The sequence below is a fragment of the Taurulus bubalis genome (genome assembly GCF_910589615.1).
Source record: "Taurulus bubalis genome assembly, chromosome: 11".
Taxonomy (NCBI): domain Eukaryota; kingdom Metazoa; phylum Chordata; class Actinopteri; order Perciformes; family Cottidae; genus Taurulus; species Taurulus bubalis.
In genome coordinates, this window is record NC_136599.1 from 24,928,635 (window position 1) to 24,945,752 (window position 17,118).

Consider the following 17,118-nt stretch of genomic DNA (forward strand, 5'->3'; position numbering starts at 1 on the left):
CTGCAGAGGACTGTAATTGATAAACCTATTGAAGTGGTTTATGTTCCTTCTTTTCGTGGCCGGTCTGAATATGTAGGTTTCCTGGAAAATCAACTTGACAACAATCTTCTTTGGTCGGACAGAGTAACTTTTTCACAACACTTCCGACACTTCAAATCTAAATTGTAAACAATAAAAATACCTAGTTTGATGCAGGCAGCCCTGAAATTAATGATTAAAATATGATGCCTTATATTAAAGAAAAAAAATCGATTTTAATACATTTCAAAAACTAAGTTTGTAAAATGGGTTTTCACCTATTTGGTGCAGGGCAATGCACTTTGAATATAATTATTTACATACAGTAGTGTGAGTGAGCAAATTACAAAAATACAGGTTTGCAACAGATCGGCGTCAGATAAAGGATGAAAGATTTATGAGAACATAATTGAGGGGGGGGGGGGGGCACTGAAGGATTATGTAAAACAGGTGTTGTCTGACTTTAACAGGCAGGGATTTCATGTATTTTCTTTCTGTCCAAAACGGGCAATGATTATACATAGACCTGATCTATATACAAAGTATATCAAAACAACCAAACTATTGTCTACCCCTGCTTCCAGTTTGTGCCGTTCAGAGACTACATCGACAGATCTGGCAACCAGGTCCTCAGCATGGCCCGGCTGGCGAAGGACGTCCTCGCCGAGATCCCCGACCAGCTGCTGTCTTTCATGAAGAGCCGGGGGGTCGAACCCCGACCGTCCCTCTCCTCCTCGCCACTACCGGAGCTGCACCGGCACATCTGACCTCACCCCACTCACCGTCTCCGCTCACCTCCCATTCAGCCATTTGTCACTTTAAAACAGGAGCAGAGGAATCGACCCGCCGATTTGACCTCCACCTGTCTCGTCGCCGGTGAAGCTAAACTTGCACGTCAAAGCGGACGCTCATCCCTGCCGGATCTTTTCTTCTTTAACTCACACCGTATATATATATATATAGATTACATTACTTTTTGTTTACTGTATATGAGAGAGACAAAAATGTTTTCACCGAAAACCTTTGTGCACAAAAAGTTTCCATTTGTCCTCAGCAAGGTGTTGACTCCAGTCACATCTGGCAGCGGTCCCAGGAAGTGCGAGACGGTAAATTAAATTGAAGCCAGTCCCCGAATGAAAGCAGAGCTTCTTAATGGGCAATATACGGCAGCTTGTATCAGGTAATTCGGCAGGGGGGGTGTAGTGGAGGAGTATTTTTGGCCCCGCTTTGACTGTAATCTGTTTGGGGTACTTTGTCGCCATGAGGACAGGTGTTTCTTTTTTTTCTACCATCGTTGTTATCATCGAGCTGTGCCAAATCTCTTTCAAACTGAAATGGGGGCTGACAAACAATTAGTTCGGTCCAAAGGGTTCTCAAACTGGGAGGTGTGCCTCCCCTGGGGGAGTTAAAGGGGTGTGCGGGGGGAGGACGACACGGGGCAAAGAGACAGGTGGATGCCGGCGTTCTAAAAGCAATGTTATTGCAGTTCGGCTCGTTGACTTGTTTGATCCGCCACAGTGGCTGTGACTCGCAGCTCATGGAGGCCATTAAAGCCCTTCGAGCGCCCGATTGGCACAATTTGCGTCCAACGACACGAGTCCGTCGCTCACTGGAATCTAAACGCAGACATTTTAGTCCGCGTTACTTGCACCACCAACGTCCGCAAACCTTTTAGCTGCAGAACTTGCCTGAGAATCTTCACGTTTTTGAAGTTTTCCTCCATAACCAAGTACTCCAGCGATAGCTGTCTGGATATGCGTGAGTACATCGCGAATAGAAGCTGCTGATGGTTTATTCGGCTTTTAATGGTGTCAACTCGTCGCCGAGGCAAAAACAAATTTGTAACTGACTTGTAACCAATCTTGTTTACAGCCCCCGGAATTATAGGAACTGTAGCTTAGTTCCAAACATTAGAGCCTGGTTATCCCCCAAATGAAAGTCAGGCTTAATGTCTCGGTTATCTTAATTCAGTTGGAAACCCCTGGTTTCGTTCAGCTGGAGGATTTAGTGACGAGAGGAGAGACTTTCAGATGAGGGGCGTCATACAGAGGCGTTGGGGGGGTGTAGCGTGGGGGTTCCACTCACGTGCTCATTATTACCAGTCACAGGCCTTCACACACACACACACACACACACACCTGTGTCTGCCACGCCACACCCTCCCTGTGCTCAGCGTGGGCCGAGGCCGGGTGCAGATTCCCCCTCCTGCTGTTCGAGAAATGCCAGTCCCTCCGGCTGCCCTGCAGGGAGGAGGATGGAAGGAAGGAAAGAAGGAAAGAAGGAGGTGGCAGGGAAGGTAAGGTTAAACGGAAAGAAAAATTATTCGGTGTGAGGACGAAGGAGAGGAGGAAAGGAAGAGGAGAGGATTCGTTGGATGACGCCAGTGGGGAAGGACACATGGGAGGAACCGGCGGTGGCAGTTGGGGGTGGTAAAAGAGAGGAAGACTAATATCTCAGTCTCTATGAGTTTTTGCTCCGGCCGATAAGTCTGTGTATGCATATGTTTTGGGATAGAACACCTCAAAAGAAGGATAAATGCACATTCTCCGAAAAGCAATACCCCCCAGTATGATGTTCTCCCTATGCATGTCCCTCCCTCTCCCCTGCCATGACTTGACATGCATACCGGGGCTTTGTGCAAAGTGGACAGAGTCTGCCACCCAGTGGTCACCGTTTGTATAGCAGGCCTCCTTTTATTATGCATGACTACTGTACATTCCTACATGGACTGCAAGCTCCAACATGTGTTCTCATGTGAAATCTGGCGCGTCACTTTTAGAAGACGTCTAGTCATTGTCAATGCGATGATGATGATGATGATGATGATGATGTGGTGGTGGCTAAGAGGCGTGTTTATGCAGTTTAATGTGTTGTGTAAGTGTTTATTTTTTATTTTTATAAACTTGGACAAAGTATAATCGTGAAGTTGTTGCATGTCGAGGAATAAATGCCTTCCAGTGTTCAAGTAGTTGTTGTCTTTGCAACTTGACTGTCATAAAAAAAGAGGGTATATCTCGAAGTAATATGCATTTTTCTGGTGTGACTGTAGATTTTAATTTGTAGATTTCAGAACAGCCTAGAATATATTTTGGCATTGTACTGTGAGTTTGTACCACAGGATGCATTGAATGTCGATGTTGTTGAGCCAAAAATATGTTTTCATATCAGCTTTGTGTCCCGCTTGCAGAAACGCACAATGCCTCGTATTTATCAACGTTGTGAAGTAATGGTTTTTCTTCCAACAATAACCAAGTAGTTTTGTTGCCCAAAGATCATGGTTACAGTTCAAATATTAACTTATCAAATGTAGCGTATCAACCGTAACTACAGTTAATAAATACAGTAACTCCATCCTGCCTTGGCTGGACCTTCTCTCTACGCAACTTTCAAAATAAAGGTTGCTGTATTATCTACGTCACTTTCGCTGCCTGAATGCAAAACGCATCCATATTTCACAGATCCCTGGTTTACAGAAACATTCTCGTCGACTAGGCTGTTTAACTATCTCGTCTTGCAGAAACCCGTTTATATTCAGTAAGCGGGACTTGTGAATTTCCCCGTTGAGAAACATGTATTTTTGATATTTTGCATCAAAAAGTATTCTGATGGCATGTTGTGTGATTTTGTTTTTTGTACAAGAGCATTTTTGTCCGTCTCTTATCTTTGTCTTAATATATGTATATTTCGCCCACAGTGTTTAGGAAATGGTTCTTTTCATTGTATATACAGCAGATCCCACGATAAAAAATGTTTTCCCCCTCGTTTCCTTACAGTAGAGCTATAAACGTCTTTTACATTTGTGTCTCTAAGGATAAATCTATATTGTATGTTGACGTTTTTATGAATGTCCAATAAGAAGAATGTAGACGTTTGAACTAGAAACCCATATGTCCTGTTTTGCTATGCGGTTTGACTGCGTTTGTGTTCAATCGTAACTCAAGTTGATGAACTGCATTACAGTAAAAACCAAACATGAAACTGCACTATCTGATTTATTGAATGCTGCTGTTTGTCCCGTGGACAAGTGATTTAAGGAACATTTACAGATCCATCCCAGCTCCTGGTGTTTCCATCTTGGCTTGAAAAGAAACACAGGCCCAATTCCCCACTCACAAACTTTAGGCTCCTGTGAAGTCCTTGAGGGTTTAATCTCCGTCCCATTGTCAAATCATGGAGTGCTTGAGGGCTCTATTGCAGACATTTTGATCCCAAGGGAATTACCCACAATTCATAGCAATGTGAAAACACGGGGTAACCAGTGGAAGCGTGGAGACTTAAAACAAGTTCAGCCTGGTGTTCAGCCTGGAATATTACATTTATACAGAAAACATTAAGGATTAGAGATGGAACATAAGAACACATGAAATCAGAGAAATGGAGGCAAAGATGATATTACACATCAAACATTTAATTTTGTGATCATTAACTTACTAGAACTAAATCGATTATATAAAATGACCTCTCATCTAGTGAGCAAAGAGCCTGGAAGATGAGAATAAAAAGTATAAAATAAATACACACTATTATCCATAATATGTGTTGACGTCATGGTCATGTGATATGTTGGAGCAAAGTGCGGTCACATTAGTATTCACACCGTTTCAAGCCCTGACTCTCACACATCCCTGAGGGTTCTGGGTTTGAGGCCTTCGGGGCGACATTGGGATTGGGCTTCAGTACCTGACAGAGATTTGTGATGCAAATAAAAATGTGATACCAAGTCTGAAATTGCATTTGTGATTGTAACAGTCTATAAGCAACAATGTAGTGAAACCCTTTCTTTATGTTTGCTCTGAATCTACAGGGGAAGAAGTCTGGATTAAAATGGCATGTTTAGGATCCACATATTTCATTCAGAATCGTCAGATAATATCTTAAACATTTAGCACACTTTCAAAATGATGGTGGATCCTCTGACTGGCATAAGAAATACAGAGAGTTAAAAGTAGGTTAAGAAAACCATTTTAATAAGGTCATGATGGTCAATCAGGCAGGAAGAGTCTAATTCTCATATATGGTTTTAATGTTTAGATTATTAGATTATAGACCTTACCAGGAGGCTGCAGCCTTTTCAAACAAGACAAAGTAGTAAACCACAAGCGACATCCTACACAATACACTTGGCCATTTGCTCCATTGATCTAAAAGTATTGATCACAGCAGGTTTACAGAGTCAGCTCATACACACACCTTATACAGTATGTGGTCAAGTTTTGCTTTAATTCATTCATTTTCTGAGATCTGTTTTCCTCGAACGCAATACAGTTGCGAACAAATTGTATTTATGACACCCGAAAGGCGACGATTCCAACAAGCGCGAGGTCCTGGACAATCTGCACTCCAGGTTTCCTTTTTGGGAACGGGTGGAAAGTGTCCACAAGGCGGCGCGGCGCGTCTGTCCTCGATGGCACCAACAGGGACAGTTTTCATAGCCGCCCATACTCACCTTACTGCGATAATGACATGGTAATGACAGTGATGGATTACAAGCAAATTTTACACTTTTTGCGAATTGATTTTCAAGCCGTGCGGAGAAAGACTCCGGCTGTCCGGATGGCAGGAACCCAATGGAAACACTTTAGTTTCATCTGGAAAATGTAATACAGTATTAAAATGTGCATGTGATTCAAATCATGGACAAAGTCCCTGCACAGGGAAGCGTAAAATAAGCTGTTTATTATGATGTCAATATGTAGACACTCATGACTGAACAGATATCAGAGGAACAGATGGTGCCGGGTCCGAGTGCGGGGCCTGTTGTGGCTGGAGGAGCCCGGGTGTAAACACACTGATGAAGCAGCTGCTTTCTGAGCGGCCAGCAGTCGAGGAGGGTTCGCTCAGAGAGACGGAGAAGCGGCTCAGGAAGTGAAGGAGCTCATTGTGGAAACTCTCCAACGTGGTGGTGAGACGGCAGAAGGACTGATCCGCATCTGTGACTCTGCTCCCATAATAAACCCACGAGCACATCACTCTCCCGCAGCTCTGCGCAACAACAAGCACGTTCTGATGTCATCGCAGAGTTCACACACACATTTATTCTTTTATTTTTTTACGAGTATGTGGAAAGAAGCAAGGAACAACATCTGGCTAGAACATGTTTTTTTTCTTTTTTCTTGAAGGGACTTGAACAAACCCGGTTTTGTAGGACTTTGGGTAATAGGTCAGAGAGACTGAGCTCAGGGAAACTTTGGGCACACAGAAATTAAAAGAAGGGGGAAGAAACAGGAGGCCCACTTTAAGTTTTAAGCGGGTTGCTTAAGGGCTTTGGACTGGCTACTGTAGGACACCATGCACAACATTTGTATAGAATATTGCTTGTAAGTCTCAAACAAATGATATTTGTTGTCAAAAGTCCAAAAAGATTTCCTCAAACATGAACAAGTTCAAGGCCACACGATCACTTACGAGAGTCTAGAATAACTGCTCTTTAATTCAAAGTGACAGCTTCGCGCTGCAAATGAAGACGTAAACGTGTCGAATGTTAAAAGCCTAATAAAAGTAGCAGTGGCGGAACCAATAACAACAATGTGGCCTTTCTGCTTTTCCACTTACCTCAGCGCTGAGCTGCTTCATGAAACAGCTTTTTGTTGTTGTTATGCTGTCACAGCTGAGAGGTGCAGTGGACGGAGTTACGGACCGAAGAGCAACGTGGCCAAAATCAGCACAATCACACGCTGTGTAAATCCGTGTGATGAAGTCGATTCCTTTTTGAAAGTTTTATGAATACACAAATTTTCTTTCTTGCAGAGATGAGCAGATTGATGGCAATCTCATGTCTGTATGACAAACGATCTCCGACAAAATGACGTTTCCATGCAACTAATCTGCGTTCTCAATTATATAGAAAGAAAACAAAAACAATACAAAACTGCTCGGTCATGTTTAGGCAACATTTCCACTTGGTTAGGTCTTGCAAAACATTTGGTTTTGTTTTGTTCTTTATATAACAGAAGTAAATGGAAATACAGTCAACATTGACTTGTGGTTTCACACAGGACACAATCAAAGGTATCCTGGGTGAAAGTCCTGTGTTGATTCACATGTTAATTCCAACATGTGTGAACATCTGCATACTTTGATTCAGAACGTCAAAAGCAAACGTAATCTGGGGGAAGATATTTTACCCTCAAAATGTTATTGGCAGTTTTGTTTTGTTCTATTGGATCGTAATTTAAAAGACTTTACAGCCGGTCATTTTCTACCGACATGTCGTACCAGCTTTCTGGAATTTCATACCGACGCATAAGGCACCCTTTAGCTTTTTTATGAGACACACTGGGCTTTTAAGTAACTCCCATGTCATCTGTGGCAATATTAGACGATCAGAAGAAGTGGGCTGTAAACCAGACTAAGTAGGATAAAGAGTGACTGCTTATGACTTTCACCCAGAAGACCGCTGTTCGACTTATTCACGGCGGAAACGTAGCGTCCGTAGGCTACGTAACTTAATTTACCCAAAAAACTCACTTAATTTAACCCGAAACCTTGACTTATTCCTAAAGCCAACCAAGTAGTTTGGTTTGACGAGTCAGGACTAAGAACAGATTGCTTTATGCTAAATATGAAGCTGCTACCGGCGACCGATTAGCTTAGCTTAGCATAAATACTGGCAGCCGTATTTACCTAATTAATGAATACACCTCCTAAATATTATTTGAATACATTCAAATGAGAAACATAATTTATTTTGCTATTGTAGAGGCCATATTTTTTTCTTGCAATGTGATACTGTAAGACCAAATTCAGCTGCACCTTCTTGCTATAACGTTATTCACTTACTGTAACGTGAGCTGGTGGTTTGGATAAAATCATCCACTGAAAGGCTGCTGTGCTTTGCCACCAGGGCCGCTACAATTATGCTAACAGCATACTTGGATGACATTGCATCTTAGATGTTGTACTTTTTCTCAATTCACTTAATTCCCTTGAATCTTCCCATGACTGATTATCTTAATGTGAGCCGGCAGTCCAGTGTTTGACGATACATTTCTTCCTCATCGCATAGTCGCTTAGACTTTCCCCCTGTCACTGGGATCTGCAAATAGAGACGTGACTTAAAGCCAGTAAATTATGAGCTGGCCACCATTATGTACGTGCTGAAGCAAACCATTTTTAGCTCGGGAACAGAGAGGGGAGCAAGGGGATATATAATACCCCTGTTTTGGAGTTTGAATAAAGGCAAAGCTTTGTTCTCTGTGTCTGTAAACGGTTTGGATTAAAACTACAGATCCAGGACTTGGAGGCATAGTATTCTCTGCGGAGCACGGCAGTAGCCATGACAGCAACACCAAACACTGCAGCCTCTGTCCTTTAGAAAACCAGCAGTATCTGGGACCTGGGTGTTTTTGGAAGACAATGGTGGGGATGATTTAATTATTTTTAATACGTTTTACAGCGTAGGAGTTCCCAGCAGCAAAATGTCATGTTTTTTAAAGAAACAAAAGTTCAAGACAAACAATATATACTGTGTATCTACACAATTTGCTTTCCTGCTTTACTGTCAGAGCTGCTTAAGGTGCGTTTGCTGCCCCCAGTGGTCATTGTGAATGAAACTCTGGGACTTTTTATGCAAAGCTAAGCTAACATAGCTTCATAATTAGTGGACAGAAAAGAGAGTGGGATCAAATATTTGTATTTAACTCTTGACAAGAGAATGGAATGAGCAAATTTGAAGCCAAAGTCAAATGAAAGCCAAACAAGAGCATCTTTTATGCACCTGATCCACTTGGCCACCAGCTAGTAGAAAGCATTAGCAGAGACAACAAAGCCGGGACATTAATCTCACAGCAGGCATATGGGGGATTTCGAATATGTTTGGTGCCTTTCGTGGGGGTTTTGTCGGAGTATCAAACACCCACTCACAGAGAGAGCAGATATTGCATAGGCCTCTTGTTAAATAATCAGTAAAGAAATCTACATTTGGAGAGGAATCGGCTGTGAGAGATGAAAGATAATTGTAGAGTTATTAAAAAAAGACAAAAAAATGAAGGCAATATAAAAGATTGCCTCCACAAGCAAGTGTGTGTGTGTGTGTGTGTGTGTGTGTGTGTGTGTGTGTGTGTGTGTGTGTGTGTGTGTGTGTGTGTGTGTGTGTGTGTGTGAGCGGCAGGTATTTGCCAATGAAAGCCCCGCCCCCGAAGTTCGTTGACGACAGAGCTGGTTCACGACCTTGAGAGGCAGGTTTTGGACTCTGGCCTGGACATGTTTTTATGGGTTAAAACAATGTGATAAACAGGGGAAGAGGAGTCAACAAGTGCCGGACGTATGGACACGGAGTTACAGCGCAACGGTTAAAAATATGTCATGAGCGCGGCGCAAAGCGTTGAACTCTGTTACATGTCGTGTGCGTCATTGTGTCTGAAGTCACAGTTCATTCACCTGCTGCTCTAGCTTTCCCTCTCGCTGTCTAGCCTTGACACATACCTGGACTCGCTTCTGAACAGTGTCATGTGTTGCTTCACTCTACATCCACTGCAGCAAGAGCCCCATGTAACTGTACCATCTACTCCTACCAACTATTGTGTCTTTGATCAAATTCAATTAAAAAACGCTATTTACACCTGAAGATGAAATCCTGTGAAAAAAAAAAAAGTAGAGCTCATTTTTTGGGTCTGGTAGCAATAGCTCACAGTCCTGGTTAAGTTACAATGGAATAGCGGTTAGAGTTAGACTTTTCCATACAATGCTGCACTGTAACGTTAAAATCATAGACTGTAAAAAAGAAATGTAGTGAAGGGTTTTTTAAACTTTGTTTGTCACATTTGGACTTGCACATCTATATAGATTATTGTTTATGTGTAAATTACAATGCATGAAATATTATAATTAATAAGGGATATTATTTTGAAGATTGTGTAATTGTATGCATATGAAGGTCACTGTTTTTATCAATGATTAATGTGTGAATGGAGTTTAAAACAGCGTTTGCATAGTACATGTGGATGCCAGGGTACTGTTGTATTAGAAGGAAGTGTAGTTCTCTAGTTCGCCTGAGGTGGCGGCGCTGAACATTGACTTTTGAGATGATAGAATCTACCCTTTTTCTGGAGAAGAAGAAGAATAGTGCCGCCCCTGAATCTGTAGGCGAATGAATGAGTAAAAAGGCACGAAAAGGTGTGAAGTAATAGAACTAACCAATGGAAGGGCCTTATGTAGCTTTGTGAATGTGTGGGATAAACTAACACAGAGACTGGAAGGGGCTCTCTTGGACGACAGAGGCGGCAGCTAACTGGGGGACGGACTGTGAATCTGTGAGCAAGGGAGGGCCTCAAGCGAGAATGCATACGCTGTTTTTGTGATGAACCTTTTATTAAATACTTTTTAATTATACCTCATCGAATTCCGGACTATTACTTCCCATGATCACCCGGGATTTAAAGAATACATTTACAGTAGTCATGGTGACGTCACCCGTTGGCTCGTGGTCTGCCGTTTTTAAACCATGAGTTCTGCAATTTTGCTGTCGCCATCTTGGATTACGGCCATCGCCATGTTGTTTTTTCGCAACCAATGAACAGAAGTTACCATATTTGGAAGTGACGTAGAGAGTTTTTGTTAGCGGCCTCTCAGTAAGCTCGCTCTAGCATACTCTGCTTTATGGTCTGTTTGACTCTAAATGGACCATAATTTACGAAATGAACATCAGGATTGAGACCATAACTCATGTTTACAATGTTTACCGAGGGAATAAATCAAGAGAGAGACTTCCAGGAGGTTTCCACCTGGTTAAAACGAGGGTAACTAGATTCCCTGCAATACAGCCACCATGCTGTTTGATGGCTAAAGCTACATGTCCCAGGCAAAAGACATGGAAATCAATCACATTATTTTCCATTTTTTCAGTGTTCTTGAACAAAGACACTCTTTAACGTTAATTAGCTGGCTGAAAAGAACGCTCTGGCACAATCTTATTGAGCTAGAGGACGTGGCTGTGGAGAAGGATGTCTGGCCTAATCTGCTGCACTGCAATTCGGCCAAGATATACTGTTTGCCGATGATGATACATAAACTAAAAAACAGCCTTGTCTGCAAAGGCTGCAGCAGTATGTAAGCAGAAGACACTTTTAATCCATCAAAGAGGATGAGAGTGTAACTAAAAACCAACTAAACTGTCTAAGAAGTGCATTACACATTGTTGGTGTCAGTAGTTGTGGTGGTTGGTTGGTTGGTTGGTTGGTTGGTTGGGGGTGGAAGGATCGAGATCCTTTGCAGCTTCATTACAAGCTCATTGCGCAACTCTTGGGGGAATTATTTATTCCCAACAACACGCTGGTTGACAAATATGTTACAATGCTGTTGGTACCATGAGTCTCAGGGGAGTGTCTGAAAATAGATAGTGTGCTGGGTAGTGGGGGAAAAACAGCCACTTTAGGCAAAAGGGTGAAGTGTCCTATAATAAATGTCATCTCCCACGGAGACACTTTTCTTGGAAATGTATTATTATCGTCTCAAGGGGGGGGGGGCGAACAAAATGCAAAAGGCCCCAGTTGGATCGTGTTTTCTCCACTGACACGCACAGATTGGGTCATCTCACAGCCATCAGCGCGTGTTAACCCCCCGATCCCATTCACATCCCCTCACCTGACGCTACACACAGTGGAATAATCCGCCCGGACACCGGCAGACCTGCTCCAGTCACCCAGTGAACTGCTGCAGCTTCCTGTTTACATGGCGGGGGTCCAGGGTCAGCTGGTAATGCCAAAGCTGGTTAGAGGCTTAGAAGTTGGTGACCAAAACTGTGCTTCATCTAAATATCTCCAAAAGGAGACGCAGCTGCCGCTATGGCCAAAATCACTAACTGAACACCATGGGTGATTGAAAAACATCCTTCGGAGGTTTGATTCTGTTTTGGACAGGAATCCTTAATAGAAATGCACAGCGTTGAGTTTGTCACATTACACCTAAGTCCTCCACTTATTTCCTTGACCTCATGACGTTTCTCATCAAGGTCAAGGAAAAGTGTTTAGGAAAAGATGTAGGAGTGAAGCTGATGAGGTGTCTTAAAACGTGCATCCCCTCTACTGACCAGCAGGGTCAGCTCCTCCGGTTCCAAAAAGACGTCTGGTTGTATAGAAGTCTTTGAGAAAATTATTCTACTCCTCTCTTGATTTATTCCCTCAGTAAAAATTGTAAACAGGAGTTTATGTCTCAATCTCTAGTTTCAAGTCTTCTTCATTACAGCATGGTGTTCATTTAGTAAATTATGCATATCCATTTAGAGTCAAACAGACCATAAAGCAGGGTATGATTTAGGGCGGGGCTTACTTTGATTGACAGGTCACTGCCGCTATACGACGTCTCTACGTCCCGCCTCCGCATTCCAAATACGGTAACTTTTGTTACAAAGGCCACACCACTTGGACTATTCAAACTCACATCTATGAGTGGTATGCTCCACCGCCCCCTTAGAGTGGTATGTTCCACCGCTATGTCCCAAGGGAACGTGTGTTACTGCCTTTGTTTGACTGTTGCGTCCGTCCATTGAACTGGAGATGCATTAAGTTACATATTGTTATTGTGTTTGTACCATATTTACCCCTGTCAAGGTGAATATTGTTCAGTTTATATTTCTGTTACTACTGGTCATGTTAATTAGGCTGTGTTAGCTTCCACCTGTGTCAAGCCTGCGCCTAATGTTACAACATTCATTGTGCCTTCGTTTGGTCATTACTCATTTGTAAACCCATTGTTGGGCTGAAATCATAATGAATCTGGAAGTGTAGTCAGATACTATGTCCACAGGTTAGTATTGTTTTATTCACAATCTGTAGCCTCTGTGTCCTACCTGTGGTCTCGCTAAGCATAGCAGTGCGTGCCATGTCGTTCTTTACAATGCTTGGGTTTAATATTTTTTCCCTATTTCAGAAATCACACACACACCTACTTACAAACACAAACTACGAAGGTATTTCTGTCCACCCTGTCAAGCTAAACTCAGCAATAACATTTTCTATCTGGAACTACTGGACTATTTGTGATTTGACCTGTCACTTCAGTGGCGGGTGGGGATTTTCCATGAACTACGTTTTTGATAAAAGCCACTGTCAGCCAACGTCTTTCTTATACTTGCCTTCGTTGGTCGTGAAAAAAAAAAGCACATGGCGACGGCCGTAATCCAAGATGGTGACGACAAAATCGCTGAACACGAGGCTTCAAAACTGCAGTCCACAAACCAACGGGTGACGTCATGACGATACGTCCACTTCTCATACACAGTCTGTGGTCGGTTGTCATTTATTTGGCCCGGAGCCTGCTGCTGCCTAGAAAGTATTTACCCCTAATTTCCTGCCCCTTGCTTTTTGCTATCTTCATAAAAGAGTAACGTCAATGATCATTACAACCTTACAAAAATGCGCCCAAGGAGCACACATTTTTTCCATTTCTCTTTTGGCCGGTTGTAAACATTACCAAGTGAAATAAATCAGTTTGGCTCATTAGGTCCATCTGGAGTGTTACATAATATGCACAAGTGTAGGTGTTTGTGAGTTGGAATGGAGCAGCCGGAACCAATTAGTTTGTGGGGCAGAGAAAAAGAACCTCTGTGGACTTCATTAGACCATGTGGGTGACTAATCACTGCGAGCGCTGCATTTCCTCCAATGTGACTTCAGATCAGACCTAAACCACACACGACGTCTCGGGAGCTGAAATGGGTCACGGAGATAACTTATGGAGTCGAGCACAAACCAGACACCAGGACTTCCTCCCGTGTCCAACGAGCTGACTGTTGATATGAGCGACGGACGTAATCCGTGAGGAAAAAACTGTGAAGTGTTGACTGGATGCAGAGAACAGCAAGCTTCACTTTAAGCACTCTGTAACCAACAACCTCTGTCTGATCTCAGGTCAGTCCGAAAACGACAATCTGTGGGCGTATCTCTAAGTTACATTACATTTAGCTGACGCCTTTATCCAAATCAATTTACAATAAGTGGATTCAACCATACCAACTCAAAACAACAAGAAAGTACAATTTCTTCAAGAAAGCAAAAGTTCTATAAGTCAGTGCCATATCAGTGCTACTAAAGTGCTAGTTGTTGTCTTTTGTCAATTTAGCCACCCTGCGCCTATTATCAGACGTGAAAATCTTCAAAAAAAATGTAACGTTTCCTTAATTATCTCCCTGGAACCACAGCGTTGTTTAACTTCATTTAAAGTTCTACAATACCCTTGTGAGAATATATTATTATATATACATAATTAAAACAATAATTAAAGTAACCGTTAAATTTGAGTACTTATGACCCTACGTCAGCTTGCCACGGCGACCAAAACGGTTTCACAAGATCCTACATAAGAACCCATTACAATGTTGGATTTCACTAACAAACACATCTCAGTAACCGTACGGGCTTGTGGGATTCTAACAGAGCAATCCATAGCCTTATAAACCCCCTATAAGTACCTGAACGATCACACAACGGCATGGTCGCTTGGCCTCAGACTTCCGTGTCCTGTGCTCTTCGTGTCGCCCCCATCTTTGTAAAAACTCGTCACAGCGCCAGAGGGAAGGCTTATGCAAATTTAAAGATCCAGCAGCCCTCGGCAAGAGAAGGCTTTCCCATAGAAAACGTGATTTTTCCATTTTTGAACCGAACAACATGAATGAGTTCAGTTGCAAAACTCTAAACACATTCTCAGTCTCAAAACACATTCTGCACTCTAATGCACATGTCATCCATACTGGTAAACACAAGTGGCAACAATCAAATACAAATAGAGAACACATGTCATTGATTAAACACAATCACTCAAAATTGATTTCACTTGTATAAAATGATGTGACACAAGCAATATCAGCCAGTTTAGAGAGCAAACAGGTTGAAGGTGGGAAGGAGAAAGTCTGAGAATGGATAGAAGAAACAATGTGAGAGGACGAGTGCGTATGCAAGGTGGGCGACGAGGAGGAAGAGGAGGGCAAGAAAGAGGAAGAGGAGGACGAATAGGAACATTGATGACATGTTGACTCCTTTGATTTTTGTCCCTTTTACTGTAGTATTGTATGCTGTAGTCAGCCTACAGTGCATGTATAATGTACAATAAACAAATTGTATGGCCTTGAACATGGTGCTTTCTGTTTGTTACAGTAACAGCACTGACGGCTCAATAGATGCTGACTGGTTGCAGGTTCATATCAAAAGAACCAGAATGACAGCATCACAGAGACAAAGGACACGTTGGTGAGATGCAGGTACAGTACTGTAAACATAGGGGTACAAGGAGGAGGAGGAACAAAAGAAATTGCAAAGAGCAAAGCACAGCAGTGATTTCTGATCAATTTTGAGCTACTGTAATAGAACGTTTTCGTTCATGTTTTCATTCGTAAAAATCTACTTCTCCCTGAGAACCATATGTTTTGAACAATGTGTTTTCTATTTATTGGTGCATTGTTTACTGACTGCTTGATAGTGTATATTATTTTGATCACTTTGTTTATGATTTGAGAGCAGTGTTTGATTTTGAGCACAGGTAAATCTGTTTTGATGCGAAAGTTTCATTTTGCAAGAGGATTCAGAGGTTTTGTAAATAGTGCTTGAAAATGAGGTTTTGTGTTTACAGTTCTGAGAAAATGGGTGACCGTTTCAAGAAATGTGTCTTAGCAATCGAGAAAAACTGTAAAAGCATTAATCCTTCACAGGCCATTTTCTTTGCACTGCGTTTTTTTTTTCAGAGAATAATGCAGCTCTGTGCGCCATTTGCTGACGCCATCAATCTCGAGTATGAACCACAGGTTATTGTTGCCTTCACCTAACTTCCTTTGAAGACAGAAGTTTGCTTTGAAAAGACTCCAGGGGGTGTAGCGACCAGACACGTCCAAATCCGACGCCAGAAGATAGAGCGTCATGGCTTGAAGCTAAACTATGACGCTCGTATGTAATGCACTGGGGGGATATGTTGCAATAGCAGCGCTTACAGCAGCAGCAGCAGTAACGACAGTAGCAGTGTCAGAGTCCTGTGGAAAACAAACCCCCTCAGTGTGACATAGTGTATCCTTTTACACGGGGCGGCAATAACAGCCACTGACTCTGTGCCGGGCTTGAGCACACACTCAAACACTCCTGTGGTGTTTACAAGCAGGCTGAGAGTGGATCATTTCTCCGGACGCGCTGAAAGGTAATCTAACCTACGCAGGCAAATGTAATTAGGCCGGAGCCGGTGGAGCTACTCGGGTTGGGCGGAGGTCTTTATACGAGGCCCGCTCAGCTGGAGTGAAGGCAGGCATCTTGCTGATGTTATTACGCATCATGTAAACACACTGGAGGGCTCCCTCCGTCACTGCCACTGCACTGTGCTTAAGGATTAAACTAAAAAGAGTCGAGGTCATCAAAGCGACTTTTACCACACAAGGTCATATCAAATGGAAATGATTTATTCCTCAAGGCCAAGACCAATATTACATTATACTCCTGTTGTAAAAAACACAATGTAAAAAAAAAAGAAAGAAAACTGCTTGATCTTTCCAAGTCCTATATTTATAATAAGGGTATGATGGAAGGGATTGTATGATCTGCTCACACACACACACACACACACACACACACACACACACACACACATCTCCTGAGGCCCGGCCTCCCTCTGCCGCAGGAGCCAATTGTGGCGCACCGAACAGGCGAGCCTTCACGAGCCGAACCCCCACAACCCCGAATGTGACTGGTAGAACTTCCCCAGCTCCGATCATGTGACGGCTAAGCGAGCAACCAGCCTGTGGGGAGAGAGAGAGACAGAGAGAGACAGAGAGAGAGAGAGAGAGAGAGAGAGAGAGAGAGAGAGAGAGAGAGAGAGAGAGAGAGAGAGAGAGAGAGAGAATGTGGAGGCGTACAGCAATGCAAAGACCGTGTAGCGGAGGTACATCGCCATTACGCGCTATTACGCACTGACAGCTGCTCACGGAGGGGAGCGCACGTCGCAAGAGGAGCAGATTATTTTTGCGGGACTTTCCCCCCTCACACACTTTACGCGTGAGTCTGAGACGCGGAGGCTGCTGTTCTGTCTGTTTGTGCCTGCGCGTGCTTGTCCGTCTCTCTGTTGTGCAGCACAGCGTGGCTGCGCGGGGCCGTGCGTGGAGAGGCGTCTGGTGGCTCACGCGTATGCGCGCTCC

General features: G+C 43.1%; 1 protein-coding gene across 1 annotated transcript in view; it reads left to right on the plus strand.

Annotated features, from left to right (window-relative positions):
* Positions 1–785, plus strand: part of LOC306743735 (copine-9-like) — a gene marked incomplete at both ends in the record, with an annotated part of 73,861 nt that extends 73,076 nt beyond the window's left edge. The window contains one exon of the mRNA XM_079226283.1: positions 603–785. Coding sequence (XP_079082409.1) covers positions 603–785 — 183 coding nt within the window. The remainder of the gene's footprint in view (positions 1–602) is intronic.
* Between the last annotated feature and the right edge of the window lie 16,333 nt (positions 786–17,118).